A 25,792-nucleotide genomic window follows, 5' to 3' on the forward strand; every position below is an offset into this window, starting at 1 on the left:
GATAGGCAGAACTCCTCGGTCTCTAGTGAGGATTTTTTTGCCCCTAAAGGCAGAAATAGTAGTCAGGTTCACAAGTCAAACTCTTCCCTTCTGGTGGTCAAGAAGGTTTTGTGTGTCAGTGTGTGAAATGGAGTGAATATATTTTTAATTCTTTTGTTGAGTTTTGTCTTTGGAATTGTTTGGAATGTCCGTAGAATTTAGATATGCATACCTGTGAGAAATTAAACTAGAGAAAAATATGCATTGCACAAGGGTGATCCTTAAAGGCTTCTACCTATGAAATGGGTAGATTGACCAGCACCTTTCAAGATCAGGTTCTAAATCAGGAACTTTAAATATTAATATTCTGTCCTTTTGAACCTTTACCCCATCCCAGGGCTGCATTTGTCTTTTGGAGAGATTGTCCCCTCAACTCTGCTTTCTCTTCTGAGGCATTGCAGCAGCTCATGCCCCTGCAGGCTTCAGGGACTGAGACAGGCCTAGAGAAGCCAAAGGAGAGGCCTTTATCTCTGCCTCCTCCTCCCCTCCCCCCACCATAGAGTTTCTCATTGAGGAGCTTGGCCAGCTCTGTGAGCGGAGTGCGCTTCATCCTCACAGCCAAGAGTGGACTGGTCACCTCCTTCCCTTCTCCTGGGTAGGAAAGAAGCCAGGCAGGATTGTAAAGATTGGCTCCACTAGGCTATCTCCATCAGCTGCTATGAGAGGTCATCGTACCCTGATGTCCAAGTTATTGTTCCCAGCTTCCGCTACAGGTTGCCAAGTTCTCCCCCCCACCCACCTCCACCTCCTGTCCCCAAGAGCTGATGAGAGGGACAGCAGCCCAGATTTGTAAGAACAAGCAGGCAGTAAAAGGCCTCGTGACTCACCATTATATTCTTTCTATCCCTCCTGGCCTTGGTTTCATGAAGCCAGAAGGTGTCTCAGTAAGCATAAGTCCAAATTCATCCTAGTGTTACTGCCACAGGTAGATGTGGCCATTTGTGGGTGAGAACTCAACATTACTACCTGGGTGAGACTTCTATTTCAAAGAATGGCCTCCTCGCTATCCAGGCCCTTCACAGGCAGTCACAACCAGGCAGGCTTCACTTCAGCCCCTCCTTTGAGTGTCAGAGCTCTCAGGTGGCATCAGGTCAACAAGAAAAAATAAATTAACAAGTGTCAAACTGACATCCAAAGTGCTTCTGCATGCTTCAACAAGCAGTGCTAATGTGAGTAGACACGGTTGCAGGTATAGCTAGTCTCAGTTTAAAAATTCCCTCGTGTAAGGTCTTCTCACTGAAAAAGACAGAGATACAAATCTGTTTCATGCAAATATGTGGGGGTTTGGGCCTTGAGAGCAGATGCTCAAGCAAATGAGTTCTCTTAGGTGTTCCTGGGAAATTTTATGGAAAGCTGAAGCTATTCAGAGTCATTGGAAAAGTAGATTTACAATCCTGGCTGCTGCCAGATGCTGCAGAAAGGATTTTGATGACAGATGGGACCCTTAGATATGTACAACAGGAGAAAATACCTCTTTGCAAGTGGTAGCTAGAACAAGTGGAAGGTGTTGAGGTGAGGTATGAAGGTGAGGCAAGGTCTCATCGGCCTTTTTTTCCTCAGAGCTATCCGCATAACTCCCAACCAGCCTTATCTGGAGTTAGACCCCTGGTTGGTGCCAGTCTCTTTCAGTTTGGGAGCAAATGGCTATCTATAACTTTGGTCAAAATGAGGTCACTGGACATTTTTCAGAGGGATTACCCTATGTAGCTGTGCGTGAATCACTGGAACAACTTTGGCTCATTCCCAATTTCAAGTAACCCATGGAAATGCCAGGATATGAACGAAATCATCCATAACCTACTTCGGAACGAAGCAATGCAACCTGTTTCCCATCCTATTTCTAGCCTCAGAGTATCAGGAACAAAGAGCAGGGCTCTGCCTGAAACATCTGAATAAGTTCCTAAAGGAGGCTTATCTGCACATTTCCATTTTACCATCTCACAGACATCTAAGTTTTGCATATGAATAGAAGCTTCCTCCCACCCCAACATCAGTCATTACTGTTTGATCTAAAAATGCCACCAGGATCTCCTCCAGGGTCATGGCAATATTAATATTGGCTTTATGAAAGAAGGAAATTCACTTTTATCTCTTGCCAGGCAATTTTTCTGATCAGTGGTCTGGACAGAGAGAAAGCTTCAAAAAACTACAGAAACCGTCCAACTCTATGTATCTTGGATTCATGATGCATGTAGACATGTGGTTCCAGGGTAGTCAGATATAGGCCTGGGTGGGGGGTGAATGTTGTCAGGTACAGGTTTTCCAACTCAGAAGAATGTTAACATAAAGATGAAGACCCATGTAAAGAAAAATAAGTGGTGTCACAGAACAAAAATCCAGGTTTTATTGGATTAATGATTGCATTAATGAACCAGGCAGAGCAATCCCTATGTCAGATGCCAGCTGGGAATAATGCAATGGGTTCATTCAGGTCAGGAAATGGGTACCAGAAAATAAGAGTGCAGCATCCATCCGGTAGAACATGATGATTCACTGAGGTTTTGAAGCATTGTTCCTGCCAGGGATAATAGAATAGTGCTGGTCATGACAATCAACTTGTCTGATGGGGTTTTCATAAATAAACTAGGGAGAACGCAATCAGTTCCATGCCACTGTAAGATGGAGGATATATAATATACCTCATTCCTCTGTGAGTACTTGCTCATGTTCATTCCATGCTAGGTGTGTGCGCATGCCGCATGCACTGTTGCTGGAGATTTTTCCCTTAGTTGTATCCGTTAGGTTGGCTCTAGTGCCCTCTGGGGCCCTCGGACCACACGCTGTCTCAGTTCCTTCTTACTGCCCATGATCGTTGCTGGAACAATCCTTCTTGCTTCAGCAAGGCTTCTTCCCAGTGGTTTTCAGACTTTTTCTACATTCATAGTTATCATAGCGTAGTGTATATAGTTTAGTTAGTTACGCTATTGTACAGGGACTTCTTTTCCCCAGGGGCTGGGCATGCCCTGGTCCCCAGGCTTCAAGTCTTGTGCCTCCTGTGGCATGCCTATGCCCATGAGTGACCTGAACTCCAGTTACTTAAAGTGCCCAGGCGAAACTCACATGAAGGACAAGCGTCAGATCTGTTGGGACTTCAGACTCTGCACTAAAAAGGACAGGGACCTCAGACTGAAGGCTAGCCTCATGGAAGCTGCCCTCAGACCTGTCGCAGAGCCGAGCCACTCTGATTTGGTGCCGAGTACTTCAGCATCCGTGTGAAGTGCTCCCCTGGCACCAAGCTCTTCCAGGCACTGTTGGAATGGTCATTTTTGGACCATCTGTTGCTCTTCAGCCTGGCATAATGAATATCATCGGACTTTTGGGTCCTGAACACAGTGACAGCCAGTTATACCCTGCAGTTTCATCACTGTTGTTCTGTGATATGTGTTGCTCATTTCCATTCAATGACCCACCCTCTGATTCCTCTGTCTGAGTTACCAGCAAAAAAGAGCTGAGAGGATGTGTGGCAGGTGGCGCCACTTAATCTGGCACATAAACATGCAACTCCAGAGGCTGCTAGAGCCAGCCCAATGGATACCACTAAGGGAAAAATCTCTGGCAACGGGACACACGTCACTCACACACCTAGCATGGAATGGACATGAGCAACACATCTCGAAGAATGCCACTTACGGAAGGTTAATAACCGTTTTTTGGGGGGATATTCATATTTAAAGGACGTTCCTGCTTCCCACCCTGAAAGCACACTTTTGTGAAAATCCCATTGTAACAGATCTATAGACCTTAGCATGATGAAGAAAAGGAACACTTATTTGTGCTTACCTGAAAAATTTCTTTTGAGCAATAAGGTCCTTGGGCCTGCCCTGACAAATATCGTCCAGAATAGAGACAGAAACTGACATCCCAGGATTTGGGTTGGTTTCATTAATTTCTCATGCTCTGTAGTATGAGAAATTGCTGTGCTTTTTCCTCAACGTGTATTTAACACAATGTGTGGTTTAGGAAAGTAGAACTGAATTATCCTGGCTTTGGAAATTTAGGGGGTGCAGCATTGCCCTGCTAGGAGTGACTGACAAGTCTGGTTCTGTCACAAGCATGCCAAAGTACCTATTGTAATGGCTCTGTGGCTCTTATTACTAGGAGAAGAGATTTTCCTATTCTGCTCACATTTATAGCAATGTAAATCGGGAATAACTCACCAGAGCACAACGTAGTTATGCTGGATTTACACAACTGAGAGTAGAATTTATGCAATTTGGCAATAAATCTGGATAGTTCTCAAATGTTATCAACATTTTAATTGCCAGATATACAGCTTTAAATAACAAAAGGTCTGTACCTGGTACTTCATGATGTGGACTGCTTCAATGGCAAAAAGATGTACATTCTGCTTCATTTTTATTTCTAATAGATCAGAACCTAATATTGATTTACCTACCTTTCTGAGTGGATAAAGCATACGCTGTACACTTACAAAACCATTGCTGATTAATTCACATGGGGTGCTTGTATCAAGAATTTAGATTTTCTACCAGTGACCTTACTGGCTACATCTAGTCTGAAAATAACTTTTTTTAATGTATTACGTTTTTATGTTGCCTTAAAGTATGAAATATCAAAACCAGAAAATTATTTTTATTTATGTATAGAACACGTTTTTGTCATAGTGGCCGGGCACTTACAGTTAAAGAATATTAAAATTCCATAAAACTGCTTTTAAAAAAGGCAAATAAGTACATCTGATATCACCCCCAGAGACTTACTAGGGCTCAAGAGGATTTAATCCCAAATGAGACAACCCTGTCTCTGGGCCCAGAGATTTGCAACCTCAGGAGGAGCTGACAGCAAAAGCCTTGCAGGAGATCAACTCCGAGGACAAACACCCAAGATTGCACAGTTCCAAAAGTGTGTATATGTCCATCTCCAGACTCCTTACAAGACTGTGATATTGGTTGACATGACAACTAAGAAGAAACCAGTAATATGCAGAGCAGTCTTACCAGAGAGGCTGCCACATTTGCCTCTTTGCCTTTCGAGCCACCATAATTTGCATTATCAGTGACAAGGCCTTTCCATTGTGATTACATCAGGCCCTGGCTTTAGTTAAAGCAACGAAGAAAGGACATGAAGAACCAAATCCATTTTGAGGGTTTGCTCTTCTTCCTCTCTTTTGTATATGATAAATCAGATGGAATAATGCATTTCTTCTCTTGTTCCCACCGATGTTTGACGGCCACCAAGCATTCACATTTGGCCTTGGTCACAGGACGTAGATTTCATACCCCCTGATCCATGCTCCATTGACCAGCATCAGGTGTTTTGGTGGGACCCTGAACATGGAGGTCAGAGATCATTGTTCTGGGCAAACTCCAGCTATTAAGTCAAGAGGCAGAATCAGTAGTATACACCCAGGCATAGCTTTCCCTGAGGAAGGCTTGTTCCTTTCAGAGTCAAAGCCTACTACCATTCCAGAGGGCTGCGTTCCCAAGTAAGCCAGCCTCCTCTACGTCTCCTTGTCCATGAGCAATGGTGTTGTCCTGCCAGCCAAGATAGGTTGCAGCCCAGTTGGGTGTAGTTTTGATTTTTTTTTTCCCCTTGAATCCTGGAGTAACTTGTGAGCCATAGAAGGAGTCATGACCCCTTAAGAAAACCATAGCTAGATGTTGTACATAAGCATTTAAGGTAAAGAGTATGGTGAATGTAGGATTGAGGGTACTGAAAGGACAGAAGAAGAAGCAAATTTGCAACTGAGGAGAAAAAGCAAAGAGCAGCTTGCAAGAAGAGAAGCGTGTCTACATGGGATTTAATAACTACTCATCAGTCACTCTACCCAGACAGGAATAGGGATGAGCAGCTGGCTTAAGAATCTGAATAGTTGTAGTGGTGGAATGTCATTAGCATGTGGATGATGGGAAGAGACAAAGCATAAAAGGAATCCAGAGAGTGGTAAGTTTTTGGTATTCAATATGCAGTGTCAAAAACCTTTAGTGGTCAACTAATAATAACTGGGTTCCAAAGTATGTTCAAGAGAAGTCAGAGTATGGAGGCAAAATAATGATCAGAGAAGGCAAGGGATGAGGACAAAATTACTTTGCTGGTTTTAGAGCAAATGTTTAAATGAATTGGAAGGGTAGGATTTGGTCTTTAAGAGTCTGAACCATTTACTTGCAGCTCTGTGACCCATCACTATGGTCAGGAGGCTTTTCTCATCTGATCAGAAGGCTTGGGAGTCGAGGCCACTATATGTGATGGTTATAGTGACTGTTGTTGCCATTTTCATTGTTTTCTTGGTATTTGGTGAAAATTCAAGGGAATTCAAGTGGACACTGATTAGGCAGCTCTCTGAGTTTGTTTTTTGGGGCAAAAAGAGAGGCACACTCAAAGATGTGTTCTACATCTGGATTCACTTGACCGAAGAATGCCAGGCTCCATTTTTTAATGTAAATTTCAGCTCAGGACAGGTTTTTTTTTTTTTTTTTTTTTTAAATTCCTTCCTCAACTGTTGTGTGTTACGAGACTCTGTAAAATAGTTGCTGGGTTCCACCCCAAAGGTGGCTGCATGTCAGTGGTGGATGAAGTGTAGTTTGTGTATTACTTTAAATTTGTAAAACATTTTTTGGAATCCTCTTCTTGTTTTCAGGTGATTTTTGGTAACCTTCATCAGCTTGTTGGTTTTCCTTGAATTTTATAATGTGTGGAGGAGTCTGTTACAAGAGATGGCTTTCCTGATTCACAAGAATTTTCCAGATTTTGAACATTTTTTCTGTCCCAAATTGGGAGGAAGAGGTGAAATCTTGAAAATTTTCACAAACCAATAATCCGAAAAATCGTGTGAATCTGGTCAATCAAAATGTTTTGTTTCAGTTTTCAACCTTTTATTGTTTTTAACCTTTAAAAAGTATAAATAAACTGACATTTTGAAGTGCAAAGTTATTTAAAATGAAAAAGCAGAATTTTTTGTTTGGATGTTTTCTAAAGAGGACACTTCAACAATTTAGAAATTATTTTTTCAAACGTTTTTGAATTTTGAGTTTTGCCAGAACCAACTCTCTCCCACAAATAGTTTTGGTTTCAAAGCATAGGCATTTTCTAATGACAAAAATGTTTCTTCGGAAAATTCCTGACCTGCTCTATTTGTTATGTACTATGGGAGTTTGCTGTTGACCTCAGTGGGGTCAGGACTTTACCCCTTATGTCAGCAGAGGCCTTTCAGAAGATGGTATTAAACATTAAGTAGCACAGTGGGACCCTGATCTCAGGATATCTAGATGCTACTGTAATATGAATAATTAATAATAAAATAATTGAGAGAAGACTAGAGGTTTAGATTGATGCCTTTCCTCATAAATTGTTTGACTGAAAATTCAGTCAAAGGATGGTCGGAAAACACTTAGCCAGTCAACATGCAGCGCTAAGAACTGAGGTTAAGAGAGCTAGCTAGTGCTTGTGTAGGAAACCACATTTCCTCTATAGAAAGCTCAAGAGAGTGGAGAGCAGTGCTAAGCGAAGAGCATAAAGGAAGGACTGAGGATCAAAAGAAGCCTTACTTCACAGAAAATATGTATCGGATCCCAGCCTTCTGATGGGCAAAGATTCAGTGTCGCTAATCAGAATAGAAGACAATCACAAGAGTAAATCTGTTCTTACTGTAGCTGGAAATAAAAATCATGCACTATATATAATCTTAGTTGGAACTAGAACTTAGAGTTGTAACTGTTGATGCTCTGGAGATTCACAATAATATGTGTTTCTGACAATAGATGTGGTCAGTCATAATATAATCTTAAATATAGGCAATAGCTATGCCATCTCAACTTGTGAGCTTGTCAGGTCTCATAAACTAGCAGATTGAACTTGGTCAGCACTTGGATGGGAGGCCTCTCTGAAAACCAAAAGTGGGGTTTGTAATTCAGTTGACCGCACTCTTCTTTGAATCTGAATTGAACCAGCGGCCCAGCATGATTCATGGAGACAGGGGTGGGAGCAGAAGCAGACTGTGCTGCTGGAGATGCTGTATTTCAGATGACATATAAAACCCAAATCTTGACCATTTCTTGTTGTTAAACATCTTGGGAAACTTTTCACAAGAGTAGGGGTGGCTGCTCTGATACCTGGCCAATTTCCAATGTGAATAACAATTGCATTCTGTCTATTTAAGGCTTTATCACTTTCATCGATAAAGTATTTTCTTCATTTCCTAATCTTGATTTATTGTCTGGGTGGAGTGAAATGGCTCCTATATGTAATTTGTAATTCTGTAATAAGATTCGGTGCTTCTGTGCAATATAAAATAAATGATCTATGAAATGATTTTGGGAATAATTATGGGTAATTATGTATAATCACACTCTCCAACCCATTTCAGCACCTCTGTTGACTTTGTCACTGGTGACCATTGGAATCATTGGTGTTCAAATGTTAGGGGTGTCTTACCAGTGCAAGGATTAAAATTTATATTATGGCCAAAATGTTCAAATCCTGGTATTCTAAATCCATAGTGAGCCACCTGAATAAAAGTGCTCTGATGTTTAGCTGGAGGAAATTCAGGTGCCCAACTTTAGACATTTTTGAAAAATGTGTTTTATTTATAAAGATAGTGGGCCCTATTCTCATTTACATGATTGCCTCTTTGTAGCGTTGTGCAGTACAAAAGGGGCCTTAGTGTAAATGTAAATGAGAAGCATCCCCCTCCTTTTTTAGTTTTCTCTATATCTCTTATTTTGCAGTACTCTACTGTACTATTTTATTTTTTTTTTTTTATAAAATCTGGTAGTTTACATACACAATAATAAGTTATACTTCTTTTACATGGAAGTTAAAGGCCACTGCTTTTTAAGTGCTTTTCGATGAAAGAAGAAATTTCCTTGCTTAACATGCCAACTTCTTGAATGTTTCATTCTTTGAAATGGCAAATAAGGAGGCGGATCATACACTGTATTTTCCAACTCCGTTTAAATGAGCAGATTGGTTTGGTCAACAATTTGACCTACCTTCTTTTTCTTACATTTGTTTGTGAAGTCCATGCATTTCTTTGAGTCTCCAAAAAGTCCACAAACCCTAAACGATCTTTTTCCTTAAAGAATGAACACCTCACAATGGCACCGGCTCCAGCTCAGCAGCCAGTGTTTACATAAGATAAAGCTCTGAAAAGAGAACAGGTTTCAGTTGAAAATTTTCAAAGATTTTTTTGTAACAGTGAATAGAATGGGTTGAAAAGTGTGTGTTTAGGAAATTTAAAATAGGAATTGAAGCAAACATTGCCATTTCATATTGAGAAGCCTATTTCCTGGATAATACAGCTGTTTTCATTTAGAAGATGTGGTTGCTGAAGCATTAGCACTGGAAAGTGGATTCCACTGAATCACAAACATACCTCTTGTAGACTACTTTACAGTTGAGTGGGTTAGTTTAAAAAGATTTTCTTCAGGCTGTTGTTAGCATGAGAAGACTGAATCTGAATGAGATGCAAATGAGAACCTTTTGCATTACTGTAACGACATTCATTGTGCAGAGTGAGGTTGGAAGTGTAAGTGCAAAGGTGGTGTAGCTATGAGATTCTGTAGCTAGAAATGAGGGGGTTTTATTCTTAATTTGACAGAGCCTTACATAACAGTTATCGTGAAATATTTAGTACCAGGATTTGTGGTTTAGTTTTATTTTGAATATTCTAATTTAACAAATGTATTTTAATAGGTTTTCACCAAACCTTAAAAGAACACCTGGCTCTAGGGGAACTTTAATGTTAATTCTATTGAAACGTCAATCTGTCTTCCAGGAGGAAAGAAAAGAGAGACTATTACCATAAATAGCAATAAAAATCCTATAAACATAGACCCCAATCCAGCAAAGACTTATGCACATGCTTAAAAGAGTAGGGGTGAAATTCTGGCCCCAATGTGAGTTTCCCATTGGCTTTATTGGGGCCAGGATTTCATAGTGGTAATAATCCCAATTACTTCTCTGAGACCACTACTAAGGCTTGATCATGCACCAGTGAAGTCAAATGGGAGTTCAGCAATTAACTACAGTGGGAACAGGATCAGTCCCCCAGTATGCAAAGTTAAGCGCATGTTGCAGGATCAACCTCCCTTGTAAACTTCAAAAGGCCATTAAAAGATGGACTGATTTCTCTGACAACCCCAGCAGCCCTCCTCCTGGATCCTGCCCAACTTCTTGACAAGGAACAGGTAGGCATTTTTGAAAGATGAGCATTAAACATGTCAGCAATAAATGCCTTTTATAAACTGTTGGCTTTTGAGTTGAGTATTTTACACAGCTTAACCAGAAATCCATGATTCAGGAACAGAGGAACAGGGAATCAGCAGCATATGCCTATCTTGTGAGAGGTAAATATGTAGAACACTGTTTTAAAATGATTTTTGACTGTCTTAGGAAAAGGCTGTTCTCCTGCAGCCACTGCCTCTCTGTGGTGGTCAAGCAGTATGACAGCAGGACTGTAGTTGGGCTGTGTTTCAGACCTGTGTCCACAGTCTGGCACATGGCTTCCTTACCCCGATTCAGTGACATTTTACAGACAATGCAAAGTTTGTCTCACAATTACTTCACAGTGGCGCTTCCCCTCCCCAAAGTAGCTGTAAAAATATCTACTGTGTTTATCCTACTAAGGGAGTCAATAAACCTCTTTCTCTTCTCTCATTTAAAATATCTCCCGTTTAACAGTTTTAAGTTACTTCATAATGTTCGCTGAGTTAGTCCTATTGCATTTTTTCACTGAGAAGAGCATTTGTAGTTTAATAGAAAGTACTCTGTGTTCTTGGCTTTTAGAGTATTTGAGATCTGGAGCCTTTGAGCTTCCCAGATATCAGCTGTCTAACGAAGCTTGCAGTAGGAGCACAGAGAATATAATCATTTCATTTCTCCATGTATGCTGCTTAAGATACTTTAACAATTATGAAGATTTTACAGCCTATTTGTTTAAAAATGGTTCTGAACTTACCTTTATGCAAAATCAAAGTTTGAAAACAAATGTTCTCCTGGCAAAGCGCCAGGTGAATTTTTCATAGGATTGAATGGAATTTGCATATGAAATTACAAATTTCTGGAAGGTGCAATTTCACGTTTTTTTTTCTCAAATATAAATTGACCCATATGGTACCCCTGACCACAAGGCTGTTTGTGTGTTTATCATTTTGTGCTAGGATAAAATGAATAGGAAGGAATTCTTTATTTAAAAACTAGACACGCAGCAGAGGCAAAGTAGAGACTGGATAAATGTTTGAATTTTGGAGTCAGATACTCAAATCCCTATTTTTAGCCGATTGGATCACACACATGTATGTGTAGATCTATAGTGTGTGTGTTGGTGTATGTACCTGCATATAATATGTATTTGTGTAAGAAGCAGTGGGAGTTTGGGATGTGAAAAGTATGCAGAAATTAGCCTACTTTTGCACTATACGATATACCTTTACGTGAGGCACACTGAAAGCACCATATGAATATTCCTAGTGCTACTGGAAAAGAGACCAATCAGTCTTTCCAACCAATTTTTTAAAAAAATATGTATTTGGCTTCTATTCATTCAAGTCAATGATAAAAATGTTCATCTGTATTCTTGTCAAATTTAAATGACAAGACTCGAGAAAGTTTAAAAGAAATAAAAAAGAGTCTCCGATATACTATTGGCCCCATAACTGATTCTTTTGTCGAAAAGCTGATGAGTTTTGAATCCCATTCCTCATCCTGTGACAGCTAATTATGCAACACTTGGGATATTGTGCTGAGTACTTTGTTTTTTTCTCTGCCTGAAACTTCTTACAGTAGGTTATGAGCAGTCTGATGAGTACTTTTATGAGCTAATAAACCTCTTGCATGATTCTGTTCTGACTGATGGATGAAGTCCTCTGTCTGGAACGAGGTAAATTTAACATCCCAGCTAATGACTTTGATATAGGGTACACAAAGATGCAGAATATAATGAATAAAACTGAAGGACCTTCTCAAAAGTGCAAACTGAGGTAAAAATATGTGATATAATAATGATGAAATCCTAGCCGGATTGAAGTCAATGGCAAAATTCCCATTGACTTCTTTGGGGCCAGGATTTAACCCATAGTTTCTATTTATGAAAGATGCATTTTTCTGTTGATAAATATCATTATTGGGAACTTGTTATAGCAGGTTTCTTTTAAGATTATCCTTGTAACAATCACCTACAGTGTTACATTTTACTTACTAAGAACGATATATAACACCATAGTACCGGGGTAGCATAGGCAGAGTATTTAGCGAGTTCCAAATCTTAAATAATGATCCTTTCTCACAGTGAAGTTAATTCGCAATTTCAGAGCCAGACAAGTCTGTAAAAAACTAATGCAACGAGGCTTTCTGTTTAATTAGACCATTATAGGTGTCTGTTAATGCCCAGGACTGTTTTTGTTGTTGTTTTTTATTCATTTTTTTAAAAATCGCTTTTTCATCTTCATGATGCTTTCATTTGCAGAGTTGGTCATTTTCCAAAAGATTTTGTAGCCACCTGGTGTACTAAAAATAGGTTCTCACAAATATTATCTTTTCGTGTTTACATACATGAGCATATGTCCTGACTTTGCATCCTAGTCTTTAGTACATGTGCATCAGAGGAATACAAGGTAAAAAGAAAGTATTTTTCTTTTAGTCAGTAATATGTCATACTAAGAATACACAGAGGAAATGTACAGGTGTACCGTAACTATTTGTGTACTAGCCTATTAAAATTAAATTAATTTTTTTAAAACTCTCTAAATTTTTTTATCCTCAGATGCAGACCGACATTGTGAAATAGTTGGAAATCCTCTGAAGATCAAAAGCACTAGAAAACCACTGTCTTGTATCATTGGGTATTTAGGTGGGTATTTTCCCTTTGAGGAAAGTGAGTAAAGTGAGATGTCAATATTTTAACCGTATTTAAAAATCCTACTCACCAATAAGGGAACTCATAACAACATGGCAGCGGTATGAATAAGAAAATACATCTGAGCTTTTAATAATGTGCTATTGTAATGGTTTGAATTTGCAATATTTAGTTAGACTGCCTTTAGTCATCAGTGTAAAATGGCATATGTAGCATATGAAAAATAATCTGGCAATCTGATTTTTTTTTTTAAATTTTTACCTCAGTGGTAACGAGGAGTCCGGTGGCACCTTTAAAGACTAACAGATTTATTTGTGCATAAGCTTTCATGGGTAAGAAATACACTTCTTCAGATGCCTGGAGTGAAAATTACAGATACACGCATAAATATACTGGCACATGAAGAGAAGGGAGTTACCTTACAAGTGGAGAACCACTGATGACAAAGCCAGTTCAGTCATGGTGGATGGGGTCCACTCCCAATAATTGATGTGTCAATACCAAGAGAGGGGAAAATTGCTTTTATACTGGGGCAGCCACTCCCAGTCCCTATTTAAGCCCAAATTAATGGTGTTAAGTCTGCAAATGAATTGTAGCTCTGCTGTTTCTCTTTGAAATCTGTTTTTGAAGTTTTTTTGTTGAAGAACGGCTACTTTTAAATCTGTTATTGAATGTCCAGGGAGATTGAAGTGTTCTCCTACTGGTTTTTGTATGTTATCATTCCTGATGTCTGATTTGTGTCCATTTATCCTATTGTGTAAAGACTGTCTGGTTTGGCCAATGTATATGGCAGAGGGGCATTGCTGGCACGTGATGGCATATATCACATTGGTAGATGTGCAGGTGAATGAGCCTCTGAGGGTGTTGCTGATGCAGTTGGGTCCTCTGATGGTGTCGCTAGAGTACATATGGGGACAGAGTAGGCAATAGGGTTTGTTACAGGGATTGGTTCCTGGGTTAGTGTTTCTGTGGTGTGGTATGTAGTTGCTGGTGAGTATTTGCTTCAGGTTGGGGGGCTTCAGGTTGTGGGGCAGACTGCAAAAGCAGCTTTGCCTCTCCTGGAACTGACACCTCGTCCTCTGTTATTGGGAGTGGACTACATCCATCCTGATCGAATTGGCCCTGTCAGCACTGGTTCTCCACTTGTAAGGTAACTCCCTTCTCTTCATATGTCAGTATATTTATGCCTGTATCTGTAATTTTCACTCCATGCATCTGAAGAAGTGGGTTTTTAACCACGAAAGCTTATGCCCAAATAAATCGGTTAGTCTTTAAGGTGCCACAGGACTCCTCATTGTTTTTGTGGATACAGACTAACACGGCTACCCCCTGATACCTCAGTGGTGTCATTTTCAAAAGCACTCAATGTTGGTCTTGAAAAGGAGCAGAGTTAGGCCAATACTGAGCACTTTTCAAAATTTCATTCTAAGATGTTACCAATTTTTTCTAACCTACCAACCCGCTTAGAAAGATGTGATGTTATCCAGTACAAAAACAAAAAAGAGACTGTATCAGCATGTTATGACATGTTTGGATCACAGCTGATAGGAAGAAAAAGTGGAAGAAGGGGGTACTGGAGAGAAGGGAATAAAGGCGATTCCAGTATTTTTAGCTTAATATTAATAAATCAAAAACTGTCATCTTCAAAAGCGGCCACTGATGGCAATTAAATATTTATGCATTCACTACAGAGATAGTGAAAGCCCTTTGAGCTATAGTATTCCATATAAAGACATCAATCTAATTCTTAGAGGAGCAAGGAAGTAGAGATAAGCATTAAGAATAAGCAGAGCAACAAAAAATGAACCAAGTATTACCCTGGTGTAAATCTGAAGTAATGCTATGAAGCCAATGGTGTTACTCTCAATTTACACACACAGAACCCACAGTCCTGATACAGACTAACATGGCTACCACTCTGAAACCTGTCAGAATAAATAATAAAGGTCTCAGGATTTTTCCCACATTAATAAACTGATGTCTAAAATTGACAAATAGGAATTTTTAGGAAGAGTCCTGGGCAGATGTTCTTTATTAATCTGGACATCTTTTGGCCTCAAAAGTACCAAAACATATATTCTTGCCCCCCAGTAGTGGCCTTATGCTTATCAAGGGAAAAACACAGCTGCTTGTTCCCTAAATAGCTGCAAATTCAACCTCAAGCATTCTAGTTTCTTACGCTGAGTTGAATTACCTGGGCCTATGTGGGAAAACGGAGGACAGCATATTCCCATGAAGTATTATCTCCCTGAAAGTGGGCTTGCAGAGTGAAAAAGATGAAATTATTATGAAAAGATTAATGATGATAATATTCGCTCTGATTTACTTTTGCTAATTTGTTTATTTTGATTAAAAATCTGAACAGTACAACAGATGAAATAGCTCCACAAAAGGTAGCTAGCAGGTGGCTTTTAGTGTTGCTGTCTGTGCATATTTGAATAAAATAAAGTCTGACCTTATACAATCTCTAGGATATTGTTTTGCTTCTAAAATTCATCCCATGCCATATCTCAGAGGTCTGCTTGAGCAACAGGTTTGCTTTTCATTTTTTTTATACCATTCCATCAAATATTTGCTAGAATACATTTAGTTATGCCTCATAGGAAATCATTTTTTCTCTTCACTCCTTGAAAGAATGTCGAAAGAACTTCCACTTACCCACTCATTCTGCATCCTGGCTTTCCATTATCCCTTTTCTGCTTCTTGAGGAGTGCATTGCACAGCAGGACTACGCATTAAAGATCGGCCCCTCCTTGGAGAGATTTGGGATTACTTCCTGTGCAATCAATTTAGCTTTCACTGTGTGTAGGGAACAGAAACCCTGAAGTGAATCTTGCTTACTTGAGTGTCTTATATTGCCCATTAGTGCATTCCTGCTCTTCCACTTGGCAGACCTAGGTCAACATTTGTACCTGTGGCAGTTGAGAAGAGATGAGTTGGAGTGGCAGATGCTCAGTACCTCTGAAAATTAGGCCATTTATTTAGGTTCCTAATTTGAGTCAACTTAAAAAATGTTGTCCCTAATTTTATTTTCATTTTTGGTATTTTGATTGCCTTAGCAGTATTTCCTGAGATAGATAACCCCTTTGAGGGTAAGGTTTCTAATTTACTATAGCCCAAATCCTCAAAGTTATTAGGCACTTAACTGTCACTGAAGTCAATGACAATTAGGCACCCTAAATACTTTTGAGGATCTGAACCTCTGTGTTTATGCAGTGTCTAGCACCATATCCAACCTGGTTGGCTTCAAGGCATTAGCACAGTATAAATGTTAATAAGTGCTTGAAGTATTAATTTACCTTACTTTTGATCTCTGAAATGGAAATATAAAATGAGTCATGCTTAGTGGTTATGTGTTGTGCTGCTATGCAGCTGACCTAAATGAGATCCCTAGGATATGACCCAATATTGATTTTCCAGGTAATCTTAATTCTGGCATTTCCTAACTTTTGTGTGGTTGACTTTATAACCTGAGTAATGTTCTTTTCACATAGTTTTTGTTGTGTGTAATTTCCTAGGTTTTTAAAAAGGAAACTGGAAAAAACAAATTCTATCATATTGTCACCCACATGGGTCATCAGCAGGGTTAGAACCTTTAGATCCATCGCGCAGACCTCTGCCACTTGAGCTAATGGATTAATTGATAGTAATAATAGGTTGCTATCCTCTCTGGACCAGCACTAGAGGGGCTGGGACACTTTGCCAGAGGGTTTCACAGATATTTGCTGACAGCAGAGGAATGATGAGACTCAGGAATCTTAAGCTCCATTTCAGGCTCATTTCAGGCCTCCGTTCCTAGCAGAAGCCGCGGGATGGGAGAAGCCCCCGTGCACATGCACACCCACCCCACCCCCAAGACCCCATCCCTGGCAGAAGCCGCCAGACAGGGGAAGCTCCAGCAGCTCACCCGCCCATCCATAGCAGAAGCTGCAGGATGGGGGAAGACCCAACACCCATCTCCCCTCGCCCCCATCCCCAGCAGAGGTGCGGGGAGTAGCTGGGAAGACCCAGCACCCGGACCCCTGCTGGGGCCCTGGGACTGGAGGGGCTCTCACTCCCCGCTGCTGCCCTGGTGTGGCACAGGGACAGCGTATCTCCCATCAGTAGGGAGGGGCAGAAAGGAGAAAATGGGTTGGGGACCACAGTTGTGGGGGACAGAGCCCCGTGGCTGCCCCTCCGCCTAGGAACCAGAGAAACATGCCGGCCACTTCCGGGGAGCACCTGAGGTCAGCACCGCCCAGAACCTGCACCCCGAACCCCCTCCCATGCCCCAACCCCTTGCCCCAGCTCACATCCACTCGTGCACACAAACTGCCTCCTGGAGCCCACACCCCAACCCCTCAGCCCCAGCCCAGAGCCTCCTGCTCCCCAAACCCCTCATTCCCAGCTCCACCCCAGAGCCTGCACCCCCAGCTGGAGCCCTCACCCCCCCACACACTCCAACTCCCAGCCCAGAGCCCTGTCCCACACCCTGAACCCCTCATTTCTGGCCTCACCCCAGTTCTTCTGGCCCAAGGCCCCAGGAAACCTTAATTTGCCTCTGGGAGTGTATCTCTAGTGGGGAGATCCTGCTGCCCGTTCCCCGTAAGCATTATTCTTTCTGCACCATTCGCTCCAAACTGCCCTTGTCCTGCTTCTGTCTCTAACCCACCCGGGCTCCTCATCCAGCTAGGCCCAGTCTCCAGCCCTCCTGAGGCTTCTCATCCCAGTCCCAGTCTCCTTTCCCAGCAAATCCTTGTCTCGCCCTCCTGGAGTTCCTGTGTCAGCCCTCGCCCAATCCCTGTCCCAATCTTCTTCGTGAGCCATTCCCACATCCCAGCTCTTCCCACGTCCCCGTCTCTGTGTCCAGCCAGCCCTCGCCCCACCCCCAGCTCCTCATCCAATCTCTCTCTCCCCCTTCCCCGGCTCAGGTCATGCCCTGCCCTCCAGCTCATGTTTTCCTTTTCCACGCTGTGTCTTCCCTCCTCATCCCAGTCTCCTTGCCCAGCCAGTCCCAGACTCCCCCATCCCAACTCCTCAGCCCAGTTTCCTTTTCTCCACCCTGCCAGCCTCTCTCCGCCGCCCTCTCCAGGCTCCTTATCCCCTTCAACTTATCTCCCCTCACTGACCCCTCAGTCCGGCTTTTCTCATTTCGATCAGGAAGCTTCCCCCTCCATCCTGTCTGGGTGCAGCAGGGGGAGTCATTGCGAGCACAGGGGAGAGAGAGCGGCTGCCTGCTCTAAGTTCAGGTGCCCTGCCTTGGCCCGCAGCTGTAAGCAGGGACAGTGCAGCTGAGCCCCAGCAGGCGCATGCTCAGTGTGGACCGATACTTCAAAAAATGTGTCAAACTCTGATAAGTCTCTGCTGAGCAGGTGTCAACTGCAGTTTTTCAAAGGCTTCTAACTTGGCAAATGTGTGCAGATTTTCATGGGGAAACCAAGGCACATTGGTGACACCTAGCTATGCCCCTCCCCCACGTGGATACATTTTAAGACTGTTGCAAAGCATGGAGGCAATAGAGCTTTTTAAGAAAAGTTCATCCGAATTTTAACCTGGGGAAAACAATGTAATTTTCTTTTGCTTCTCTCTCAGAAACAGCCTAACCGTTTTGGCTGAAATTAACCCTCTCCCATCACCCCTCAGAATAGATCTGCCTGAGGCAGACACTCAGCATGGAAAATTTCAGGCCAAATGACTAAAGTTTGGCAAAGTTATAAACACCTAAAAGCAGGGTTATAATGGGAGATGTTGGGCAACTTTAATAATATGAACTGCTACTAGACCCAACTGTAATATAATATACACACACAAACATATTATAAGGGTTTTAACTGAATAAATGTTAGAAGCTCGTTTGCCCTAATCTGAGGGTCAAATGTGATTTTTTTTTTTTTTTGTCCAGCACAAAACTTCAAAGGAATTTGCTGAGATGTCTTTTCCCCTACCTACTGAACACACGCAGTTAAGCAATCATGGTAGTTACCACAAGCAGCCCAGATGTTTCACATTAGGGAGAGCCATGGTAGCAAAGACTTGAGACTGAGGTCATTGTGTAAAAATTTGGAAAAATTCTAGGCCTGAAGAAATTGACTTTGAGTTCACTGGAAAATTAAATGTGCTTTTAATAGATAAAATGAGTAGATAAAACGTTCGTAAATATTTCATTTTAAATCTCCTCCCCCCTCAACCCCAACAGAAATTCATCCTGCAATGAAACCTAATGTAGTCCGGTCAATGCCAAGCCTTCAAACCCCAGCTGCGAAACGAATGCTCGCAACCCCTAATCATTCATCCCGAAGTATTTTGGGGAAAAGAAACTACAGCCATCACAATGGACTGGAGGGTATGTAAAACTGGGATTTTTTAAAAAAAGTTAGGAATCTTTTTATGTGAACTAACAAGTATTGCATCTGTGAACTGAGAAAACTGAAATTTTGGCTATTCAGTTAAGTATAAGATACACTAGTAGTATATTACAGTACATTAAGGAATGGATCACAAATTTCTAAATAAAGCAACAGACTACAAGCATAATAATTGTCCTAAGGATGCAGCTTTATGAATGTTGCTGCCCTGTGTAGTTAGCACATTCCCCACAGTAATAGTTTTTAAAATTCACTGGGAAGAATAGAATCTATGCATTCACAGCTCTGCTTTGAATATAGATCAGAGTTGTACATTGGTACTAAAATTTTTGCAAGATATATTTGGCATATTTGTGTTGTCAGTTTTAAATGTCATGACTGTGGTGCGTAATGCATTGGAACTGGTTATAGATCTTAAGCTCTATCTCAACAGATTACTTTGGTTTTGCAGTCCTCAAGCTGATATTTTTTGCATTGTTTCCTAGTAATCTGCACTGTTTGCATAAGTGATCAGAAAAAGAATAAAAATAAGGGGAACAAGTGTAGCAATGGAGATTCTTTGCACTGTTGTTGAAAAAATATTTTTCAGTGATGTCCTTGATTGAATTTTGCCACATTGTATTTATTTATGTACAGCTAGAAGAGTTGATTACACTTCCTGCTGGTTTACAAACACTGTTGTAATTATTGTATGCATACAGTGTATATAACTTGGTTGAAATATTTGGCTGAAATTCTCTGAGCTGCATTTGGTAGGGAAGAGGGAAAGATAACTTCTATCCATCTTGTGGCCCAAGATTCTGGGGCTCAGGACCAGTCCAGTTCCTTCTGTAAATTAGAACAGTTTATGCCTTGCGGTCCTTTAAGCCCGGTTTCCAGCTGCTTTGCTTCATGGTGTAGTGCAAAGCAGTCAGAGTGGACATGAAAATTGAGCAAATATATTGTAAAGGTTTGGGAGTAATTATGAAGGTGACTCAAAACTATTTTAAAGTGTTCTTGTACTCCAAAAAGTGACTTTGCTATGGTATCTTTCTGGTGTTTACATCATCACCATAACCTTAAGATTCTGCAACTGAAACTAAATGAACCATTCTATCCGACATGCAAGTCAGAATAGAATCTAGCTCATTCTCCTTTCATTGTGTTGGCTCTATTTAGCTAACAGGAGTGAAAAGTAATACAGTATATTATATTCAGTAAAATAAGCAGATCTGACTGAATACAAATGAATAACAGATCAATGGAATAAAAAAATCCATTTAGTCCTCTTTCGGTGTAGAATTCCACTGTATGCTTTTGAACTAACATACGTAAATCTTCAAATACCATAGATTACTAGCTAGTTGATATAAAAGTCCATTCTGCAATGAAACTGGGAAGCATGAAATTCTGCCCTCTCCAATGTAATGAATCCTCATTTTGGTTTATCCGAGCAAGGCAGTGAGGAGGTAATATGGAACCGGATTTATGGAATCACATATGGAAAAAAAATGAAAACACTTTGTGATTATTATTATTATTATTATTTTGTGCCATGTTGGAGGGGAGAGAAATTGTCTCTTCATAGAGAGTGTAGATATTAGAAATGGAAAGAGATGTTCGACCATTAAGTCTCTCCCCCTGCCATCACAGAAGTAATTGAAGAAGTATTTTATGGTCTATTTGACAGGCTGTATTCTAACCTGGAGAGCCATTCCAACTCCTTTTAATCTGGTCCAATCCTGTTCTCCCATCTTTGACTACATATGTTGTTTGATCCACACCACCTGTTAGCCAGTACCATCCTGAAAACAAGTTCTAGAGGGAGCTATGTACCTATTTTGTCTTCCTGTGTTTTAATCATTTAAAAGCCCATAAGAAATAGATCTTATTAGAAGGCTGGTACACTCTGTTCATATGCATAAACCTAGGATTTCCTCCTGAATACGCACTAAGGAGGATTACAAGATTTACCAAAGCCTCTCTTTGCTAAATATTAATTATATACATTCTAATATTTGCATTCTAAGTGAATATGGTGCTGCATAGCAGATTGATGGTACCAAAACAGTCCCTGTCTCAAAAATTCTACTGTCCAAAACAGACAGACCAAGACAAGACAGAATTTACACATGGATGGATGTTGCATTAGAGTTTGAATGATTCATAGAGTAGATGTTTCCTTAGATTTTATTTGGGAGTTTGGCATAAGTTAGCAGGGAGGCTGCTCTGGAAATATGGGCCGGGGTAATGAACATCATGAGTTTTTCTTATTACAGTGACACTTGCTAAGTCACAGCTACATTTTGTGTATGTTCTAGTGAAAATGTCATCCTGTTTTGTTTTTTTGTTTTTTTTTACCCACACTTACAAAGCGCTGTCTTAAAAAAATGGATGATGGATAAAATATTCTGGTTATTCATTTATCTGAAGCAATTATACATAAATGAGAAGTATTTGGATCTTAATTCAGTGTGCAAATAGTCAAATAATGCCACTACACAGTAAGCAGATAATCTAACTGCTAAAACGTGCTATCCAGTGGGGCAGGGCCACAACTGTGTGAATCTTATTAATATAAAGAGTATTATGCATTAAAGTGAAGTGCACTGCGCAGGCCAAATGCAGTCTGACGTAGGAAGTGATGGTCTTGTTGTAAAGCACTGCATTGTTTCAGGAGATCTGGATTATATTCCTGAGTCAGTCATAGATTCCTTGTGGGACAGTGAGCAAGACATTTATCATGCTTGCCTCAGTTCCCCGTCTGTAAAATGGGGATAATGATACTTCCCTAAAGCACAGGAATGCTGTGGCAGTAAATTCATTAATGTTTGTGAGGGATTCGGCTTGTGAGGGTGTCCACAGAAGGACCTACATAAATAGCAAGACCATTTCAAAATATGTTTTGTTTCTTTTACTAAAACAGTCTCAATATTCTCTTCAAAGTAAACTTCCTCAGAAAAATAACTACCATAGAGCACCATCCATTCTGATGAGCTTGTTTGACTGACAAAGCACCAACATGGCTAATTGTGCTAGGGTGTCCTACGTGGGATAATACTTAATTGGTAAGCAGGACTTTAGTGAAAAGATTTATTCTACATTTTAAAATAACTCGCAAATTTTAAATTTGTCATTTCCTTGAATTATTTTTGATGGGGAGTAGATCATTTCAAGGAGAACAGATATTTCTAGGTTACAGTGACCATCTGTACTCTGTAGAGTTCTGTTAAGATAACTATCTTAATTCCTGTTCTGACATACTCTTTAATTAGATCTCTGCATGCCATAGCACATGAAGTCTGTGGAATAGCTACTGGGGCATCTGACGATATACAAAAGCCCCGAATGCAGTGACAGAAAAACAATTTCCACAAGCGATTAGTGTACACAGAATCCGTTTTTCTTTTTTCTTTTGATGGACAGCCTAAAAGGCATTTTCTAAGTAATAGAATGTAAAACTTCACAAACTCAGTACCCAGGATAACCTTCCTTTGTACCTTCTTTATAACATTCCAAACTGTTTTGGCTCTTCTAACAGTTTGCAGCAGGTTTCCTTAAATATTACTCACTCACTCAGGGGAGGAAGCAATGGTGTCAAGAAACCTGATGTCCTCAAGTGGATTGTATCAGACAAATCGTTTTCAATAAAAAGGTTCCTTGATGATGTAGTTTATTATAGAGGAATCAGATTAATGGAGTTGCACCAAGTTAGGCAACTGGACAGATTGTGGCCTAGATAACATGTGACTGGCACACTAGAAGGGACAAGATATATGGATCCGAATCAAGACTATTGCTGTTTGTTTTGGAGAGTCATGGTGTCATACCATGGCTATCTTGGGTTGGATTTTCCTACCATATTATCATCATTATTATTATTATGCAACCTAGTGTGTGCTAGTGCCTTATAGACATAGACTGAGATAAAACCCTGTCCAGGAAAGTTTACAATCTAAAATCTATAGCTAACCTTCTTGCAGTGTTCCAGATATTTCACAGATCTTGCATATGACACATTTTCCATTCCAGTGTCTTTCATTGGTTCCTGACGGGTAGGTTTTAATGACAGAAGGGACCATTATTATCATTTAGTCTGACTTCTTGCATAACACAGGCCATAAAATTTTACCCAGTAATTACTACATGAAGCTCATAACTGCTGTTAGAACTATAGTATATCTTTCAGAAAGAGATAATCCAGTCTTCATTTAAGGCTTCATGTGATTTAGAATCAATCACATCTCTAAGTAAGTTATTCCAATTGTTAATTACTCTCACCGCTAAAATTTGCTATTTATTTCTGGTCTGAATTTGTCTAGCTTCCAATCATTGAATCTCACTATGCATTCTTCTGCTAAATTAAAGAGCCCTCTGCTCTCAGAAGTCTCTTCCCCTCTAGGTACAGTAACTCCTCACTTAAAGTCGTCCTGGTTAACATTGTTTCATCGTTACGTTGCTGATCAATTAGGGGACATGCTCGTTTAAAGTTGTGCAATGCTCCCTTATAATGTTGTTTGGCAGCTGCCTGCTTTGTCCACTGCTTGCAGGAGGAGCAGCCCCTTGGAGCTAGCTGGTGGGGGTTTGGAACCAGGGTGGACCAGGAGCTCCCCTATCAGCTCCCTGCTCCCCTAAGTTCCCTGTGCGGCAGCTGCCCGCAAGCTATCAATTTGCCTGCAGTTCAGTTGTCCCTCCCCCCACTGCCATGTGCTGCTCCTGCTCTCTGCTCCAGAGCCTCCTGTTTGTAGGGGGAGGAGGGGAGAGGAGGGCTAATGTCTTGGTGTCCCCCTCTCCCCTGCTCCTGCACCCTGCTTACCCCATCTTCCATAGAGCAGGGGGGACACACGGCAGGGCTCAGGACGGAGGGAGCTTCCAGGCAGCAGCTGCCGTCTCAGCTTGCTGATTAATTTAACAAGGCAGTGTATTTAAGAGTGGGGTCAGCGTACTTAAAGGTGCAATGTGCATCTCACACACACACACACACACACACACACACACACACACACACACACACACTGTGTCTCTGTCTACCATGCTGTCTCCCCTCCCTCCATTTGTGCTGCCTTGTAGAGTGTGAGGGTACACATTAGCAACAATGGGTTAACCCTTGAGGGCTCAGCTGAGTTCTAGTTCATCATTTAGCAGTAAGGCATTCCCTGGGAAATATCCTGCCTTCTGACTTCACCACCTCAACCAAGCTTCACAATCATCATCGCTGTGTTCAGTATTAAATTTTTTGTTTAAAACTTATACTCTGTGTGTGTGTGTGTGTGGTTTTCCAGCCAGTTATGTACCAATCTTATACTAACTCCATCTAGGTTGCATTTCCCTAGTTTGTTTATGAGAGGGTCATGTGAGACAATCTGTTACTAAATATATTTATTAAATATAATATAGACTTGTCTGGTGAAAAAAATTTCCCTAGAACCTAAACTTCCCACCCCCATTTACATTCATTCTTATGGAGAAATTGGATTCACTTAACATCATTTTGCTTAAAGTTGCATTTTTCAGGAACATAACTACAACGTTAAGAGAGGAGTTACTGTACTGGTATTCTGTGATCGAGTCGCCTCTTAACCTACTCTTGGATAAATTAAATAGATTGAGATTCTTAAGTCTGTCATATATAAGGCACATTTCTTGGATCCAGGATAATAAGCCTTATGAATGGGGGGAAGTGGTAGATGTGGTATATCTTGATTTTAGTAACAGATACTGTCTCACATGACCTTCTCATAAACAAACTAGGGAAATGCGACCTAGATGGAGTTACTATAAGGTTGGTGCATAACTGGTTGGAAAACCATTCCCAGAGAGTAATCATCAGTGGTTCACAGTCAAGCTGGAAGGACATATTGAGTGGGGTCCTAAAGGGATCAGACCTGGGTCCAGCTCTCTTCAGTATCTTCACTGATGATTTAGATAATGGCATAGAGAGTAAACTTATAAAGTTTGCGGATGAGACCATGCTGGGAGGGCTTAAAGTGCTTTGGAATTCAAATTCAAAATGATCTGGACAAACTGGAGAAATGGTCTGAAGTAAGTAGGGTGAAATTCAATAAGAGCCAATGCGAAGTACTCCACTTAGGAAGGAACAGTCAGGTGCACACATAGAAAATAGGAAATGACTGCCTAGGAAGGAGTACTGCAGAAAGGGATCTAGGGGTCAAAGTGGGTCACAAGCTAAGTATGAGTCAACAGTGTAACACTGTTTCAAAAAAAGCAAACATCATTCTGGTGTTAGTAATTCTTCTGCTTGACACCATGCTGATTAGTCCTCAACTGGAGTATTGTGTCCGGTCGCGGGCGCCACATTTCAGGAAAGATGTGGACAAATTAGAGAAAGTCCAGAGAAGAGCAACAAAAATGATTAAAAGTCTAGAATACATGACCTATGAGGGAAAATGAAAAAAAAAATGGGTTTGTTTAGGCTGGAAAAGAGAAGGCTGAGGGGGGACATAACAGTTTTCAAGTACATAAAAGGCTGTTACAAGGAGGAGGGAGAAAAATTGTTCTCCTTAACCTCTGAGAATAGGACAAGAAACAATAGGCTTAAATTGCAGCAAGGGTGTGTAATGGGTTCCCCCCAGGGTGCCACCTGGAACTGGGGTACCAC

General features: G+C 40.9%; 1 protein-coding gene across 5 annotated transcripts in view; it reads left to right on the forward strand.

Moving 5' to 3' along the window:
- MTA3 (metastasis associated 1 family member 3) overlaps positions 1 to 25,792 on the forward strand; it is a 196,517-nt gene that overhangs the window by 160,689 nt on the left and 10,036 nt on the right. For 3 of the 5 annotated variants that reach the window (XM_073339057.1, XM_073339058.1, XM_073339059.1), the window contains exons 15-16: positions 12,758 to 12,844; positions 19,026 to 19,172. In XM_073339057.1, coding sequence (XP_073195158.1) covers positions 12,758 to 12,844; positions 19,026 to 19,172 — 234 coding nt within the window. Of the gene's footprint in view, positions 1 to 12,757; positions 12,845 to 19,025; positions 19,173 to 22,119; positions 22,242 to 25,792 lie in introns of all 5 variants that reach the window. The other 2 variants (XR_012158255.1, XM_073339060.1) reach the window with 2 other exon arrangements.

This window comes from Lepidochelys kempii, chromosome 3 (assembly GCF_965140265.1).
Source record: "Lepidochelys kempii isolate rLepKem1 chromosome 3, rLepKem1.hap2, whole genome shotgun sequence".
Taxonomy (NCBI): domain Eukaryota; kingdom Metazoa; phylum Chordata; order Testudines; family Cheloniidae; genus Lepidochelys; species Lepidochelys kempii.